Below are 15,929 nucleotides of genomic sequence, written 5' to 3' on the forward strand. Positions count from 1 at the left end.
TCTTCTTAATTTCTTTTTCATCTACCTATGTTATTTGCTCTAAGCTCCACTCAATTGAAATTATTGATCAGGATCAGTAAGATTAGGGAGAGTAGAAATTCAACAGGATCTAAGAAACATTCTAATTTAAAAACAGAAACAAGTTCCATAATCCAAACCCAAACTATTTACAAGAACAAACAAGAACAGCCAAACAAGGTTTCTTCAATACCAAACAGACAAACATGCTTATAGTAGAAAAAAAAAAGCCCTCTAATGCATGCTTTGTTTTAACGTTTTTCATTATTACATGACCACCATTTTTCCCTAGTGCGACGAGGGCAGGGAGGGGGAGTGGAACGAAGTTACTAGATAGTTAACAAGCTATTTGATGTAGGAAGGAACTCAATGTTTGTCACCATCATCACAACCCAAAGCTTCTAAGCTGGATTGCCAACAAGATTCTGTTAAGAATACACTGCAGTGCTACTTGTAGTAGGTTCGGGATGGAAACGTGTCATTTCTGAGTGTTCTTCCAGGTCTTCGGGATGGTAATGAAGCATTTCTTTCCACATCATCTCTCGTATCATTTCTTCTCCAAGTTCCTCATCTATCTCAAGATCAATTGGCACCTGAGCTGGAGGATTGCTGTTTGGATCATACAGTGGGGACATATAAGGATGCTGTAATGCCTCGGTTACACTAATCCTCTTTGATGGGTCAAAGACGAGCATCTTTTGTAACAGATCGATTGCAAGAGGATGAGCGTTCGGATAAAGACGGGAAAGAGGAGCTCCAGGAGAGTATGGAAGGGATTTTATATACCTTCTTGCCTTTGGATTGTCTATGAACTCAAGATCTTCCTCTCTCTGGCTACCCAGTAGGTTAATTATCAATTTGAGTTGATTCAAACATTCTGTACCAGGGAAGATAGGTTTCCTACCGAGAAGCTCGGCAAAGATGCATCCTACAGACCACACATCAATTGACGTCCCATAATTCTCGCAGCAGAGCAGCAGTTCTGGGGCTCGATACCAGCGAGTTACGACATACTCTGTCATAAATTGATTCTTCCCATTGCTCGTACGTGCCAAACCAAAATCACATATCTTAAGATCACAATTTGCATTGACAAGGAGGTTCCCCGGCTTCAAGTCCCGATGTAGAATATTTGCAGAATGCAGATACTTCAAGCCTCGGAGCAACTGCATCGGGAAATTTTAATAAGTGGGCAGGAAAGTATGAATCAAAGAAGGAATTCCAATGTTACACAACATTGGCATAAAAAAAAAAAAAAAAAAAGCACCACATATTAAAGTACTACATAAAGAAGAGAAAATATTTGAAATGGAATCATGGGGAAAAACTAACACAAGAAATTTGAAATGGAAATATAGTTGAAATTTACTAAATTCGATTTTTTAAGTTAATAAATAAGGAAAACCCTTCTAATTATTATAATTCTTTAAAAAGAAAGAAAAATCCTCAAGGCCTAGGGCTTTGAGCCTTGGGGCTTCCGGTGCCTATTTTAAGCCACTTGCGCCTTGCGTCTAGGTGACTTGGAGTGCTTTTTAATACACCGATCATGAATATTGAAGCACATTCCAGCTAAAGCCTAGAAATACTCAGGGCAAAAAAGAAATATATAATGATATTAATCTACACACCAAGTTGCTAAACTTCGAAAATTGTGTCCATCAAAGTCTCAGAACTTTAAAAAAAATCAATTACTTCCTGTTGCTGATACCATCAATTGAATATGCTAACCTAGCATGTCTCTTATTCTATCCAATTGATAGACACATCATGCAACTCAACCAAAATTAACCTAATAAGCAACAACAGATAGAAGGTACTAAATAGAAATAAAATTCATGTAATTAATACTTTTTTAAAAGTTTAGATACTAACCATTAACCAAATACAATGTTTAAATGTTCATGACTAAATAGAAACAAAATTCATGTAACTAAAACTTTCTAAAGTTGAGATACTATATGAAAAATACAAAATTCAAATAATTTAGCCTAAAATTAACTTAGCTTTTAGATAAAAGAGGCCTAGCTCTCTTGAATAGCTAATGCGAAAGATAAATACAATTAGCATTACTTGACATGTACAAGGACAGCAATAGAGAAAAACAAATAATAATAATTCTGACAAAATGATGCAAATTGGACTGAGAACTGTGGCATGGCGATAGAGCATGGCCACAGTCAGGTGTTTACTGTCTCTCGTTACTTCGACATTAATAATCAACAATTTTCAACTGGTCCAATGGGGTCCATATATTGATGCAATAAAAAAATTCTAATCTGCTAGGATGGGTTGGGAGATATTGATGATGCAACCAAATCTAATCTCAAGAAGACGCTTTCGCATTATACAACAACCAAACGCTCAGGGTAAAGAGAACGTAATATTGAGAAGATCTAAGTTCCGTTAAAATAGAAATTGATGAATGCTCAAAAAAGTAAGAAAGTTACTTTGCCATGCCAAATTCTGAACATATGGTGATTAACAACACCAATGCCGGGCTGGGAACAAATTAGAGTAACACGGGATTGTTGGTTTCAGTTAAAACACCACCAAGGGAACAAACAGAGCAATTTGTTGCTGTTCAACAAATTAAAGAAACAATATCACAATAATCTAAGAGACATGCATGTATTAATATCAAAAGAAATGTATCATTCTACTGATTAACCAAGTATTAATTGAAGTAATACTAACATAAGAATACACTAATCGGCCAAGGAAGCTAAAAAGCAAACCTGAAAGAGGAAATATTGGCAGTGGTCATTCGTAAGAGTTTGAGAAGACTTAATAATCTGATGCAGATCAGTATCCATCAGTTCATAAACCAAATAGACATCTTTGAAACTTCTCCTATGGATAGGCATCATCACATCTTTCAAACATATGACATTTTCGTGGCGAAGATGCCTAAGGAGCTTCAGCTCGCGCAAAGTCCGGAGAGCATCGATACGATTCTCAAAAGCATTATGTATTCTCTTTATCGCAACTTTCTCATTTGTTTCCCTATTCACAGAAGAACACACAATACCGTATGCCCCTCGACCAATAGGCTTGATAGGTATATATTTAGTATCAATCTCAAACAATGTCTGCCACATTGAATAGTAATGTTTTCCTTGAGATCTAACCCCATTTGGAGGCTCAACAGGGGTCGCCATTTCCTGGAAGTCAAATGAAAACTAACATAATTCACTTTCTAAATAAACGAATGCCTTCAAAATCAGCTATGAAACTCAAACAAACCCATCAACAACACGTTTATGTAACTATATCAGCTACAACCAAGCTCAACAAAAGCCAAACAGATGTAAGGTACGACATTAGAACAGACAAGGAACACTGATCTGTAAGTCAAAACTACAGACAAACAATTCCACTAAAATATAAGACAATAGTCACCGTTTTGGGAAATTTGCTTACCAATCACCACTTGTTCTTAAACGAGCAAATTTCAAGAAAAAGCTCAGTCAAGTCCTCGTCCTCAGTTCCCTGCTACATCGCTTTCTCATATCCCCAACCACACAAACTCCAGACATGAAACAAAATTGCCCCAGCTCAAAATTAGCCTCCAAAACCTTGAAGAAAGTGAATCAGAAGGAACAGAGAAACCCCAGGTGGGGAAAAGAAGAAAAACCCTTAAATTAACAGAACCCCAGCTCGAATAGGAAGCTGAAAAGGATGGAATCGAGTGAATTGAGAGTGTGGGAGTGGAAATTTCTTGGTAACTAGATGGGGTTTCGAAATGGGTCGCAGTCAACGAGAACTCAAAATGATTTTCTTATGGGGTTTCAAAACAAAATTGATCCCCATGCGATGGGAAGCAGATTCGGTTTGAAGTTTCAGCTTCCTCCTGAGGCAATTACAAGCTCACGCGCGCAGCTTTCGATTCCACCTTCGGTAAATTTGCAATTTGGGTATGTAATATAATCAATGATTAGTGGATTTGGATTATTACCCTCTTCTGCTACTTGTTGTTCTTCTTCTTTAATCTCGCTTTCTTGATGGGACCCATTTTCTTGTGCTGACATTTTGTTTACACTGACGTCGATGGAGAAATATCTGGTGGATTTTTTGAACATGTCCATAAAACATATGGATAAAGTTCCCATTTTTACCTTCTCAATTCCATTTTAATAACCTTTTTTCTTTTTGGTGTTTACCTTTTTTGGGAATAAGCTTTTTTCCTTTTTATCCTCTTTTCCTTTTTTTTCCCCTAAATTATTAAATATAATGAATTTTACTTTTCTTTTTTTTTTTTTAAGTTGCAAAGTTATTTTGATATTTAATAAACATTATAAATCCATTTTGAATATAAGTTATTTATAATGTTGAATGAAAATTTGACATGTAATAGCATAGAGAGGTGACAGATACACTTTCTTTAAGATTGAAAGAGTGACATTTAGCTAAGTTGATGTTTCTCCCCTTTCTAATCCTTTATACTTTTATTGTTTTAAGTCCTTCAAAATTGTCTTATAAAAAAAACAAAGCTTCAAATTTTTCCTATGTTTGTTGGTCTTTTCTTTTCTTTGTTTTATTCCACTTAACATGTGAAGTTTATAGAGATTCTCATCTTTAATATTTTGATCAAGTATAGTTAATCTAATGCTTACCGTTATGTTTGACATGTTTTTGTTAATTTGGTTTTTTCTTTTCTTTTTAGAAAAGTAATAAATTAGGCTAAAAAGAAGTACCCTAACAACCTAAAGTCAAAGACACGATCGAAAGGAAAACGACCGCTACATTATTTAAAGAAAAATAATAAAAACTCATACAACTTATGAAAACATGTCTCGAAAATATGAGTCAACATGAACCCTTGAGCTAAAAACAAAAAAAAAAACGTCAAACAAAACAATCTAACTCGGTAAGTTTAATATCAATTTAAACATTAAGTAAGAAAATAAAGAATTGTTTTTATTATTATTATTTTGAAAATAGAATCGATAGTTTTTCGAATGCGTAAAAGATTAAAAATGATTAAGAGATAAATGGAGGAATTGAACATAGCTTCTTTTTTGAAGTACAAATTTGACATAGTAATATTACAGGGACTAAATATATAATTATTCAGATAAATTTAATTAAAACTAAATTCAAAACCTTTTTGCTTCTTATAAAAATCCAAACTTAATATCAAGTTATCAACTGGAAAATAATAATTATCATCATAATACTCAATAACTACCCAATCATTTTATCAATAAATGCATCAAATAATAATATTGAAATTAATTTCTGTTTTCACTATTCATATATCTTTAAGAGGAATTAAAAGAAAAATAAATAAATTCTCTATTTAGTCATGCCATGTTCTTGAAGTTCAACTAAAAAAATTAATATATTTTTTTTAAAAAAAATCACTAATGAGAAATGATTTTAATTATTAGGTTCTTAAACACCGTTAAGAGTACAAAATTGCGTAGAATTAATTTTAAAAAATTAAAAGTTTAGGGGAAAACGTAACTCTTTTTTCTTTTAATGTTTTGAGTTAAAATTCCTAAACTAAAACTTAATTTTTCCAAAAAAAAAATTGAAAATTGTAAAATAATAATAATAATAATAATAAATAAGGCCAAAGCCCAAAGCCCAAAGCCCAAGCCCAAACATGGTTGAACTAAGACACTGTAATAACATGAGTGATGGTTTAGATTTGAAATCTTCTATCTAATTATTTGGTTTTAGTTTAAGACGCCACTAATGTAAACTTTTTTAAATGGAAATTAAACAGCTAATTAATTGTAATAATAATAATCAATATCCCAAGAATTATTTATTAATGGATGTGATAATTAAGATGTTAATAACTTAATTTTGGAAACTAACTTTAAAAGAAATTAAAAGCCAAATCACAAAAAGTTATCAAAATTACTTTTTATATGTGTGTGTGTGAATTTATTCTAAAGCTGATTGAGAAAGTGTAATTTAAATTGGTCATGATAATAACTTTTTTCCCATACAGAAAAGTTATTTTCTTTTTCCTCCTAAGATCTAACTATTGTAGATTAAGATTCCCCCATTCATTTATATCTTTTTCTTACTTTTTAACTTTTGTATATATATATAGATAGTATATATAAAAACCACAAGTCAACACAAAATTTGCAAGAGATTAAAATCAATTTACATAACTTTTTTAAAAACACAATAAACAATTACAATATACGGGAAGTCATTGCTAGAATAATAAGTAACGATTTAAAAAATTATCGAATATAACAACAACATATGACGAAGAAAATTGAATCGCTTAAGTATCAAAATCGAAATTATTATGTCTTAAACCAATTTAATCGACTCAAATTGACGATATAATATAATACAATAAACCAACATAATCCTATGATTGTTATAATCCTTTTCCTCCATAACTCTTTCTCTCTCCCAAACGTACCCTAAGAACTAATGTAATATATGTTGAGGGATATGTTTGGATATATTGAGAATAAAGGAAATAGAATTTTGTTGGAGAGGTTAATGTGTGAATGTAGATATGAAGAAGGCATATTTGTGTATAGTAAATGTGTACCATAGTATAAGTATATAATATTGGAATGAGTAGTGGTTGGCCACATTGGGATATGTCTTATTTGTCCCCAACTTTGTGAAGAATTTAATCCTCCTCCTGTGCTCTCATTATAATTATTCCATTTCAATTTTGAATTGAAACAACTTTATTGCCAACATCCCCGATAGTCAAATATTATATCAAAACTAAATTTTATTATTATTATTTCCAAATTAAATGTATATAGATATATATACATTTGTATCTTAATTTTTTTAGAAATTCAACAAATGATCGTATTCGATCGTATTCATATTTGTATATTTGTTTCATACACTATACTTCATTTTTTAAACACAAGTCCTAGTATTTGATTCTAGAAATGTTCTTACACTATCAAAAAAAAAAAAAAACAACAATAACAAATATCGTTATGGATGAATTGAATTAATCATATTGTTTGACTCAAATTAGTATCGTAGATCCCACGACTAAAAAATATCAACTTCATAATTTATTAACTTTTTACAATAGCAATATGAATGTAATTCAATTTAGTATGAATTTGGTATTATCAATCTCGGAGTAGGAGTTTCAATCCTCATCTCATAATACCGTTGTTTCTTTTTAACTCTAACTCAATTGAATTAACTAACAAACAAGAATATTTTCAATAGATTTTAGGAACTAGATTCAATTTCATGCAAAAAGAAAAAGAAAACCATGCATATGAAATTAGGAAAATGTACATGGTGGAAATATAATAAATATATAGGGATTTTTATTAATGAGATGCGAAAAATCTAAAGAAAAATATTCGAGAAAGGATTGTAATTTGAGAAGATATGCTTTTGTTTGGACAATAAGAATCAAGTCTAATCCATCATTTCAATCACTTAAAAAGTCTTTTTGATAATCTCATAACTAAATATTATTTAGGGTTGTGGAAAAGCTTGCGGCCTATATTTTTTTGTAACTCAATATTAAATCTTTCCCATATCTATATATTGTGTGGTTATTGAGTTTTTTACATTTAATTTGTTTGATATTACAAATTCTCATGTGCTTCTGCCTCCTCCAAAAAAAACCTCACTTTGACAATATCCCATATGGAAAAACTGATTTGTTTTTTTTCTCCTCTGTTTATGTATATCGCAAGACGAATATAACAAAGTTAAGTATCTCAAGAAGGTCCTTATCTAATTATTCGGAACAAGATTTTTAATTAAATGAAATTTATTTGTGCAAGGTGTCTAATCGATCACATGCGATATAATTTTTTCTTTTTCTTTTAATGAGTAATGTAGTTTAGGAGAATATAGTTAAAATGATCGGTTTGTGAAATGACATCGTTTTTATACCTTTCTATTCACTTGCGTTATTGGACTACAATCAAAACAACGTCGTCATTGTTGTGTGTCCTAATTAACCTAGAATGATCTTTAATTGGAATGATATCGTTTTTGTCTTATTTTATAGATTACTTATCATTATATCATATCATATCTTTTCATGATGGATAAACTTTGTAATAATTTTATAAAATTAAGTGTGTTTTTCTCAAAACCATGAACATAAAATTAATCATTTGTGGTCATTAATAATTATTTACGGCATGCTACAACAGTAATAATAAAAAAGAAATATATGAATTATTTATATTGGAAGACTGGGGAAGGGGCAATGTGCTGATGATGCAGTCTCCCAACCTCCAAGCACACATACACTCCCAAATCAAAATGCAATGTTTTAGATATATTAATTAGTGCTATTCTCTCCCCCTTAATCATTCATGCCTTCACACTATATGGTAAAAATTTTAATTTACATATTTAGGTTTAGATTTATATCCCTATCATGTAAGACCTTCCACACTCTTTTTTTCTTTTTTGTATGCTAACTTGATTTCCATCAAACTTCCTTCTTCTTCTTCCTATTTTACATTGTGACTTTTTTTCAATCTTTTATTCTTTAAATTCCGAAAATATCTTTACTTTTTATTAGTGTTTTATAAATCGACGTGAACATAACTTGTATGTATTGTTTTATTTGAAGTAAATAAAAATAGAAGGAGTCTTTCAAGAACATGGGGAAAAAAATAGAGTTATTGACATATAACAGGGAAGAAAACCCTAAGAACTCTTCTTTTGATGGGAAGATTTCTTTTAAATTCTTTTGGAGATTACCCAAAGTTAGGGGAGGAAATTGGAGGAGACAGATAAGAGACATGATAACTTTGGTAAGATTAGGTTAGTGGAAATACTATTTGCCAAAAAAATCAGAAAATAATATATTTATTTACCGTAGCTATGATAGACTATTATTACATTTAGATAGACAATAATCTATCAAATATGAATTATGATATTTTCTATATTAATTTGCAAATATTTTCAAAAAAATTATTGTTATTAAAAATAATTTTTCTAAATAAAGTATTCTCCGGTTTTTTGTTTTTTTAGTTCCAAATTATAATTATAATTATGATTACAAAATTACTTCCATAGCAAGACTTGAATCAAATACTAGAGTAATTATTTTGAAGAAGGTGTGGACACCATTCTTACTTATTTTTAGAGTAATTGTTATATAAATATAACTTTTTGAATCTCTATGTAAAAATAAATAATTGAAAGTTGTCATCCTTTTTAAACATTATGAAAAAGTTTTTTAAAAAAAGTAAGAATGATAATTACCAAAATAGGATGTTTTGAATAATTACTCTAAAAAGTGTTATTAAAAAAAAATTGGGAAAAAAGGGTCCAAACCAACGTCGAATCTTTCATAAAAAGAACTTAGTAAATGAACATAATTAGTAACTTTTTTTTTAATATATATAAGGGATGATTCGTATCTAAGAAATTTTTCCATATAGTAATATTAATACTTCAAGTTCATTATTTTTGCTTCATATATTTATTCCCAAAAATAATAAAGCTTCTTTGCTTAAATTACAAAGTCTTTTGGAAAAAAATTAGTCCTAGGTCATTGGTGAAGTTATAAACTTAAATTTGAATTATATCTTTAATAGTTAAAATCCCCTCTTATTATTCGAAAATCTTGTTGAAAATTACCTATTAAAAATATATAAAAATGACTTTATTTAAAACAAAAACGTTTTCATTTAAAAGAATTCGTTCTGTACAAATTTAATTTTGAAACTTTACCTAACGATACTTAATTTAAAAGATATACCATATTCAATAAAAATATATTTTGTTCGGTGAACTTTGTCCATATCCGATGATAGAATCTTAACTTGGTTCGTTGAACATGATTAAATAGTAAGTTCTTTACCTTGAACGAAAATTCAAATTTGAAACAATTAGATTTTTTTCAACATTGTCAACTAGAAAGATACCTTCTTTTTGCATGTAGTCCATGTAGCAAATGCTATATATTTCTTCTTAGGTTATAAATCGTTTTATTTTCTGCATCAATTGAATTTTGGATTCCAATAAATATAGAATTTTGGTGGTATACCCTTGAGATAAGAAAATGAGATCATTCAAGTCTTTTCTCACATCATTCATTTGTTCACCTTTCCATATAATTGATAACTTGTTGTTCTATGCAAAATTAATTCACAAATCAAAATCCACCACACCCACTTTTTGGTCATACCCTAATTACATTAATTGTCTAAAAAAATATTCAAATAATTTATAGTTAAAGTAAATTATTCTTCAAGCAAACATTTTCTCAAAGGCCAAACCCACATCTCTTTTTTATCTTTATTTACTATTTTCATTTTGAAAGAAGGATAAAAGAGAGGCTTTTCTGTCTGCCCTTTCCCCAATTTCTTTAAGTCTTTTGTTATATTGTTTATAATAATAATAATAATAATAATAATAATAATATCGAGTAAAGTTACTGCAATAGAAGACGACTTAAAATAATTATAAAAATTTATGATAGATTTGAAAATATCCTTAACATTGATATAATATAATATAATATTATAGTTATCAACATCCAACGATAAATTACTTGACACAAGATAAAAAATATATATAAAAACTTGACAAATGTAGTAAAATATCACAATCTATCTAGATCATGACAGACCAAACGCAAACAGTAGTTTATTTTTTGCTTATTGCAGTTCAGTGTGATATAGATTTTTGATATTTTATTATATTTTATACGTATTTTTTTATTTACTATATTTAAAAATAACGGAAGTTTAATCTCTCCCATTTTTTTTTTTGGAGTAATTATAATACATAGTTGAAAAGATAAAAATGTTACAAAGTTTAGTCTAATAAATTTTTAAACTAAGAAAACATTTTTATCGATCATTAAATTACTTTCTATTTTTATAATTAAAAACTCATGAGATATATTATATTAAACACATGTTAAATTTTGATTAATAGTCTAAAGTCTAACTCAAAAGAAAAATTAGAAGCTTAAAGGTCTATCAAACATTACCAATTGAATGATCAAACATGAATCTCTTACTTAGCCTTAAATATAAATAATGCAAAAGGTGAGAATAAAAAAAAAAAAAAAAAAGAAAGAAAGAAGAAAGGAAAATATGTTTTGCTTTATGCAAAAATTATATATACAAAAAATTTTAGTGGTAGTTAGTACGAAGATTCCTGCTATTGTCTATTGACAAGGAGGGAAATGTTCTTTTTTAGACATGTTAAAGTTTGAGAATCTACCGATGTACAAAATGTTAATATACCTTCTTTACAATTTGCAAATAATTTTAATTTTGGAATTGTAAATCTAACCATTGGTTTCTTATTTTGTTGTGTTCACTTATGAATCAATATCTATACCCATTTTGTACGAGTTAATTCAACTTTCTCAAAAGTCTTTTTTCTTTCTTTTCTTTTTTAAAAATAAAAATCGACTATGATTTCAACGTTTATTTAAAAAAAAAGGTCAAAAATTAAGTAATTGTTTTTTTTTATTATAATTTGTGTCTCACATCCCATTATTCCACATAATTTTTAGAGACATTTTTAAATATAGTAAAATAAATTAAAATATTTACGATATATATAAATTTTTTGAATTATATCAATGATATATTGATAGACTTATATTATTGTCTATCAATATAACTAATATGAGTATATCAGTGTCTATGATTAATAAAAATCTGAAATTTTACTATATTTATAAATATTTTGTCAAGTTCATCATTTTTTATAATTTTTCTAATTTTTATGGTCTCGAGTATACAAACTACTCTTACTCTTGTGAAAAAAAATTGGTGTAAGAATTGGATTACTAAGTGTGAGAGAATTTTAAAATTTTAAAAGTATTGTTATTTTTTTAAAAAAAATTATGAATACTTCTATAGAAAAAATGTACTTTCCGCCCCGTAACCAAAATAAATGGAGAGAAATTTGAGCATTAAAAGAAGCGTAGTATGTTGAGGGGACTCTTCCAAACAATGCCAACAAATTTCAACAATTTAATTTTCCAACCACCTATATTAAATTAAAGGGAAAAAGAAAAATCAATGTTGATATTACTTCTTTCAAAAATCAAACTACCATCTAAAATACAATTAATGAAAACCATATAGACCCCATTAATAATCGTACCCAAAAAAAAAAAAAGACATTTAATTCTTTAGCTAAATTTTTAAAATTACTTTTCTTTCTCCAAAAATTTTCCTTTTTTTTTTTTCCAAATTTAACATATTTCTTCAAAAAAAAAAATCATACTAAAACATTGTGATTATCAAACTGACGAAAAAAAATTGTTATTAAATATGAATATAACAAATTTAATTTGCAGTTTCGACTTTTCTCGAATTCATATATAAACACTTGATAGAGGTTAAAGTTTGAGAATCTACCAACGTACAAAATGTTAATATACTTCTAAATTTATTGAATAATGGTTTACATATCTACAAATGTCCATTTCTTTTCTCTCTATATGCACCGTATAAAATATTTCAGATTCAAATCTTAATTAAAATGTGTACTAAATAGAAAAAAAAAAAAAAAACTTTAATTCTAATTCTCTCTCTCCTCTTTCTCTCGCTTCCTTTTCTCCCCTCTACAAATTACCTCTCTTTCCTCCACCCTCTCCCTTAAATCTCTCATCACATCAATAACAATTACAAGACACACACAACACGATGGTAAAATCGCCGGAGCTCCCGGACTGCCGGTACCTAAGCCCGCCAGTGGTAATCCGGCCGGCGAATCCAACCCCAAAACACTCTTTATACCTTTCCAATTTGGACGATCAGAGCTTTCTAAGATTCGCCATTAAATACGTCTTCTTATTCGAGAAGGGCGTGAGCTTATGCAATCTCAAGCGCTCTCTGGCCATTGTTCTCGAACATTACTACCCATTTGCCGGACGTCTGAGGGTGTCCGGTGGCGGAGGGTCGTCTTCGTTAGAGTTTGATCGGAAACTTGAGGTGGATTGTAATGGGGAAGGAGCGGTTTTTGCCGAGGGGTTTATGGATTTGACGGCGGAGGAGTTTCTTCAAATGGCGGATACACCTAATCGGTCTTGGAGAAAGCTTCTGTATCGCTTTGAAAATCTTGGTTTCTTGGATATTCCTCCTCTCGTTATTCAGGTAATTTCTGTTAATTTCATTCATTAATTTTCCATCCCTCAATTCGAATTACAAACTTTGTCATCGTTAGTAATATATTGATTTTTCGGTTCAGTTATGTTCGATTTAGATAGAGTACTCTTTTATTATCCCAATCGAATATTAGACTTTAGTGTGGTAAGTTATAACTTTTTTTCTGAAAAAAAAAAAAGACTATAGTTTCTAGTTTGAATAATGGAAAATAGAAAGTATTATATTATTCCAGTGTATTTTGTTTTACTATAATTAACATAACTTTTTCTTTCAAAAATTAAATATTCGCCTCCATAATTACTGTATTAAACAAAATATTTTTCTTCGAGACTATACAAATGAAAAGTGTTAGTGATTATATTCCCAACTTTAAGTATACAAAATGCTGCCGTTAAATCAAATGGGGAATGTTTTTAGTACTATTATAAAGAAAAAAAATCTCAAGAGAAAGAGATTTTTTTTTTCTTTTTATAGGAAAAAGAAAAGAGAGAAGTTTATAGTTATTTAAAGAACACACTTTAGAAATATTAGTATGGGTTATATATAAATATATATTTGGTGTTTTTATTTTATTTTCTTTCTTATATGGTCGGTCTCAGCTTTTGGGTGGTAGAGAGGACTCAGAGAATGGCTTTTCTCCGCCTTTGCTTTATCTCTCCCTTTCTCTTTTTCCATCCCTTTCCATACCTTTTCTTTTCTTTTCTCCTTTTTTCTTTTTTATTTATAAAGAAAGAAAGAAAAAAAAGAAAAAGAAAAAAAAAACTAAATTTGAATATATTCCATCAATCATACATAACTAACAGTGGGAGATTAAATTTAAGAATTTTAAAAATTCATATGCTAAAAAAATTGAAAAAAAAATCAAATTATAACGACTAAAATGATATTTTAAACTCTATATATTTCAAATAGTTAGATGGTGGATGGTCCCTCCCAAATTATGTCTCCCCACACATATCAAAGTTTCTTTTCCATCCATTAGTCCAATGTCCTTTCACCATCTTCAAACACATGAAATATCACATTCAATATGCTACTATTATGTGGCTACCACCTTTTTCATCTAATACATTAAAATAATATATTCCAAAAAACTTTACATATATATATATATATACATACACACTATTAAGTTAAACCTACTCCCAAATCCTTTTTCGTTTTTTCTTTATAATTAACGATGACCAAAATACATATTCAAGAATAAGTATGAATATATCTCAACTTGAAAAAGTAGGGAAACTAATATACATATCAAAATGGTATACTTAAGTGAGATAAATCATTTTTTTTTATAGTAGTATACATTTAAGTCGCATTATTAAACTGTTTATTTAAATCCAATTAAAAAAAACTCTAACACCGATAATCTAATAAATATATAAAAGATGTAGAGTTTGAAATGACTTTCGAAAGGATGGAAAATGTTTTTAATCCATTAAAATTATTTTGTTTCAAGAATTTTTTACGGTGTCTAGTTAATTGATAAGCATTAGATTCTTTTGTTTTCACTTTTTTCTTTTAAAAAATCAATTACTGGAAAAGTTTAGGAAATTTTTACTTGAATGTCTATATTTTAAGAATATTTTTTTTAAAGAAGAGAGAAATTATTATTTTTAATAAATGTAATTAATTAAAATTTAAAATTTGAGGAGTTTTTTGTTTTTAAGGGTTGGAATGTGGTTTATTGAGGAGGGGTATTTTGGACAGGTTACAAATTTACGTTGTGGAGGGATGATTGTATGTACCGGAATAAACCATTGCTTATCGGACGGTGTTGGGACTTCACAGTTCTTGCATGCTTGGGCCCACCTCACCACCAAACCCAATCTCCCTCTTCCAATCCAACCATTCCATTTCCGCCACGTCTTCAAACCTCGCAACCCTCTCCACGTCACCTTCCCCCACCCTCAATATTCCAAAACTACCCCTTCCAACAACGCCAACTTCCTCCTCGACCTCCTCCGCTCCCTCCCTCTCCGCCCCGTTTCGGTCGTCTTCTCCGCCACCGACATTCTCCGCCTCAAGCGCCGTTGCACCCCTTCCCTTAAATGCACTTCCTTCGAAGCCGTCGCAGCTCACACCTGGCAATCCTGGGTCCACTCTCTTGTTGCTGCCACCACGACGACGACGACCCTCATTGTTTCCCCTCTTCCTCCTTCACTCCCCGTCAACCTCCTCTTCTCTGTCAACGTCCGTCGTCGCATGCTCCACCCCGAACCACCCGCGGGATTCTACGGTAACGCCTTCGTCCTAGCATGCGCCCAATCCACCGTGAAGGACCTTACCGCCAATGCTGCCATTGGCAACATCTACCACGGCGTGACACTCGTCCAACAAGCGAAGGCGGCCGTGACGGAGGAATATGTGCGGTCGGTGGTCGACATGTTAGACGACAGAAGTGTGAGAACAGACATGTCGTCTACGTTGGTGATTTCGCAATGGTCTAAACTTGGGCTTGAAGATTTGGATTTCGGAGAGGGGAAACCGGTCCATATGGGGCCTCTTGCCAGTGATATTTATTGCCTGTTTTTGCCGGTTTGTGGTGATCTCTCCGCCGTTAGAGTTTTGGTTTCGGTGCCGGAATGTGTGGCTCAGAAGTTTGAATTTATTATGAAGAATTGCTGTTACAGTGACAATGAAGATGAAGATACAATTAAAAATAATAACAATAGTAATAATGAACAAAAAAATTGTTTCATCTGAAAAAAAAAAGATGTATATATCATAATTATTTCTCAATCTACTATTCACTCTCTTTTTAACATTGTGCAAAATTAAGTATTATACTAAAACTAATTAGAGTAAAAAATATCAAATTGAGACCTA

The 15,929-nt window shown here is 30.2% G+C and overlaps 2 protein-coding genes across 2 annotated transcripts; one reads left to right on the forward strand and one right to left on the reverse strand.

Moving 5' to 3' along the window:
- Positions 1–125: 125 nt before the first annotated feature.
- Positions 126–4,004, reverse strand: LOC103487994 (mitogen-activated protein kinase homolog NTF3). The gene is made up of 3 exons (XM_008446525.3): positions 3,439–4,004; positions 2,754–3,179; positions 126–1,184 (listed from the first exon to the last, which is right to left on the reverse strand). The coding sequence occupies exons 2-3, from the start codon at positions 3,174–3,176 to the stop codon at positions 447–449; spliced, it is 1,161 nt and encodes a 386-aa protein (XP_008444747.1). The 5' UTR covers positions 3,177–3,179; positions 3,439–4,004; the 3' UTR covers positions 126–446.
- Positions 4,005–12,495: 8,491 nt separating this feature from the next.
- On the forward strand, positions 12,496–15,877 carry LOC103487993 (alcohol acyltransferase 9). Its single transcript, XM_008446524.3, has 2 exons — positions 12,496–13,088; positions 14,811–15,877. The coding sequence occupies exons 1-2, from the start codon at positions 12,639–12,641 to the stop codon at positions 15,804–15,806; spliced, it is 1,446 nt and encodes a 481-aa protein (XP_008444746.2). The 5' UTR covers positions 12,496–12,638; the 3' UTR covers positions 15,807–15,877.
- Positions 15,878–15,929: the final 52 nt, after the last annotated feature.

This window comes from Cucumis melo, chromosome 3 (genome assembly GCF_025177605.1).
Source record: "Cucumis melo cultivar AY chromosome 3, USDA_Cmelo_AY_1.0, whole genome shotgun sequence".
Taxonomy (NCBI): domain Eukaryota; kingdom Viridiplantae; phylum Streptophyta; class Magnoliopsida; order Cucurbitales; family Cucurbitaceae; genus Cucumis; species Cucumis melo.

Coding starts and splice junctions, on each gene's coding strand:
- LOC103487994 (XM_008446525.3), bottom strand. CDS start 3,176: ATGGCGACCCCTGTTGAGCCTCCAAATGGGGTTAGATCTCAAGGAAAA. Junction 1,185..2,753: donor GCCAATATTTCCTCTTTCAG/GTTTGCTTTTTA, acceptor TTCCCGATGCAG/TTGCTCCGAGGCTTGAAGTA.
- LOC103487993 (XM_008446524.3), top strand. CDS start 12,639: ATGGTAAAATCGCCGGAGCTCCCGGACTGCCGGTACCTAAGCCCGCCA. Junction 13,089..14,810: donor TTCCTCCTCTCGTTATTCAG/GTAATTTCTGTT, acceptor TATTTTGGACAG/GTTACAAATTTACGTTGTGG.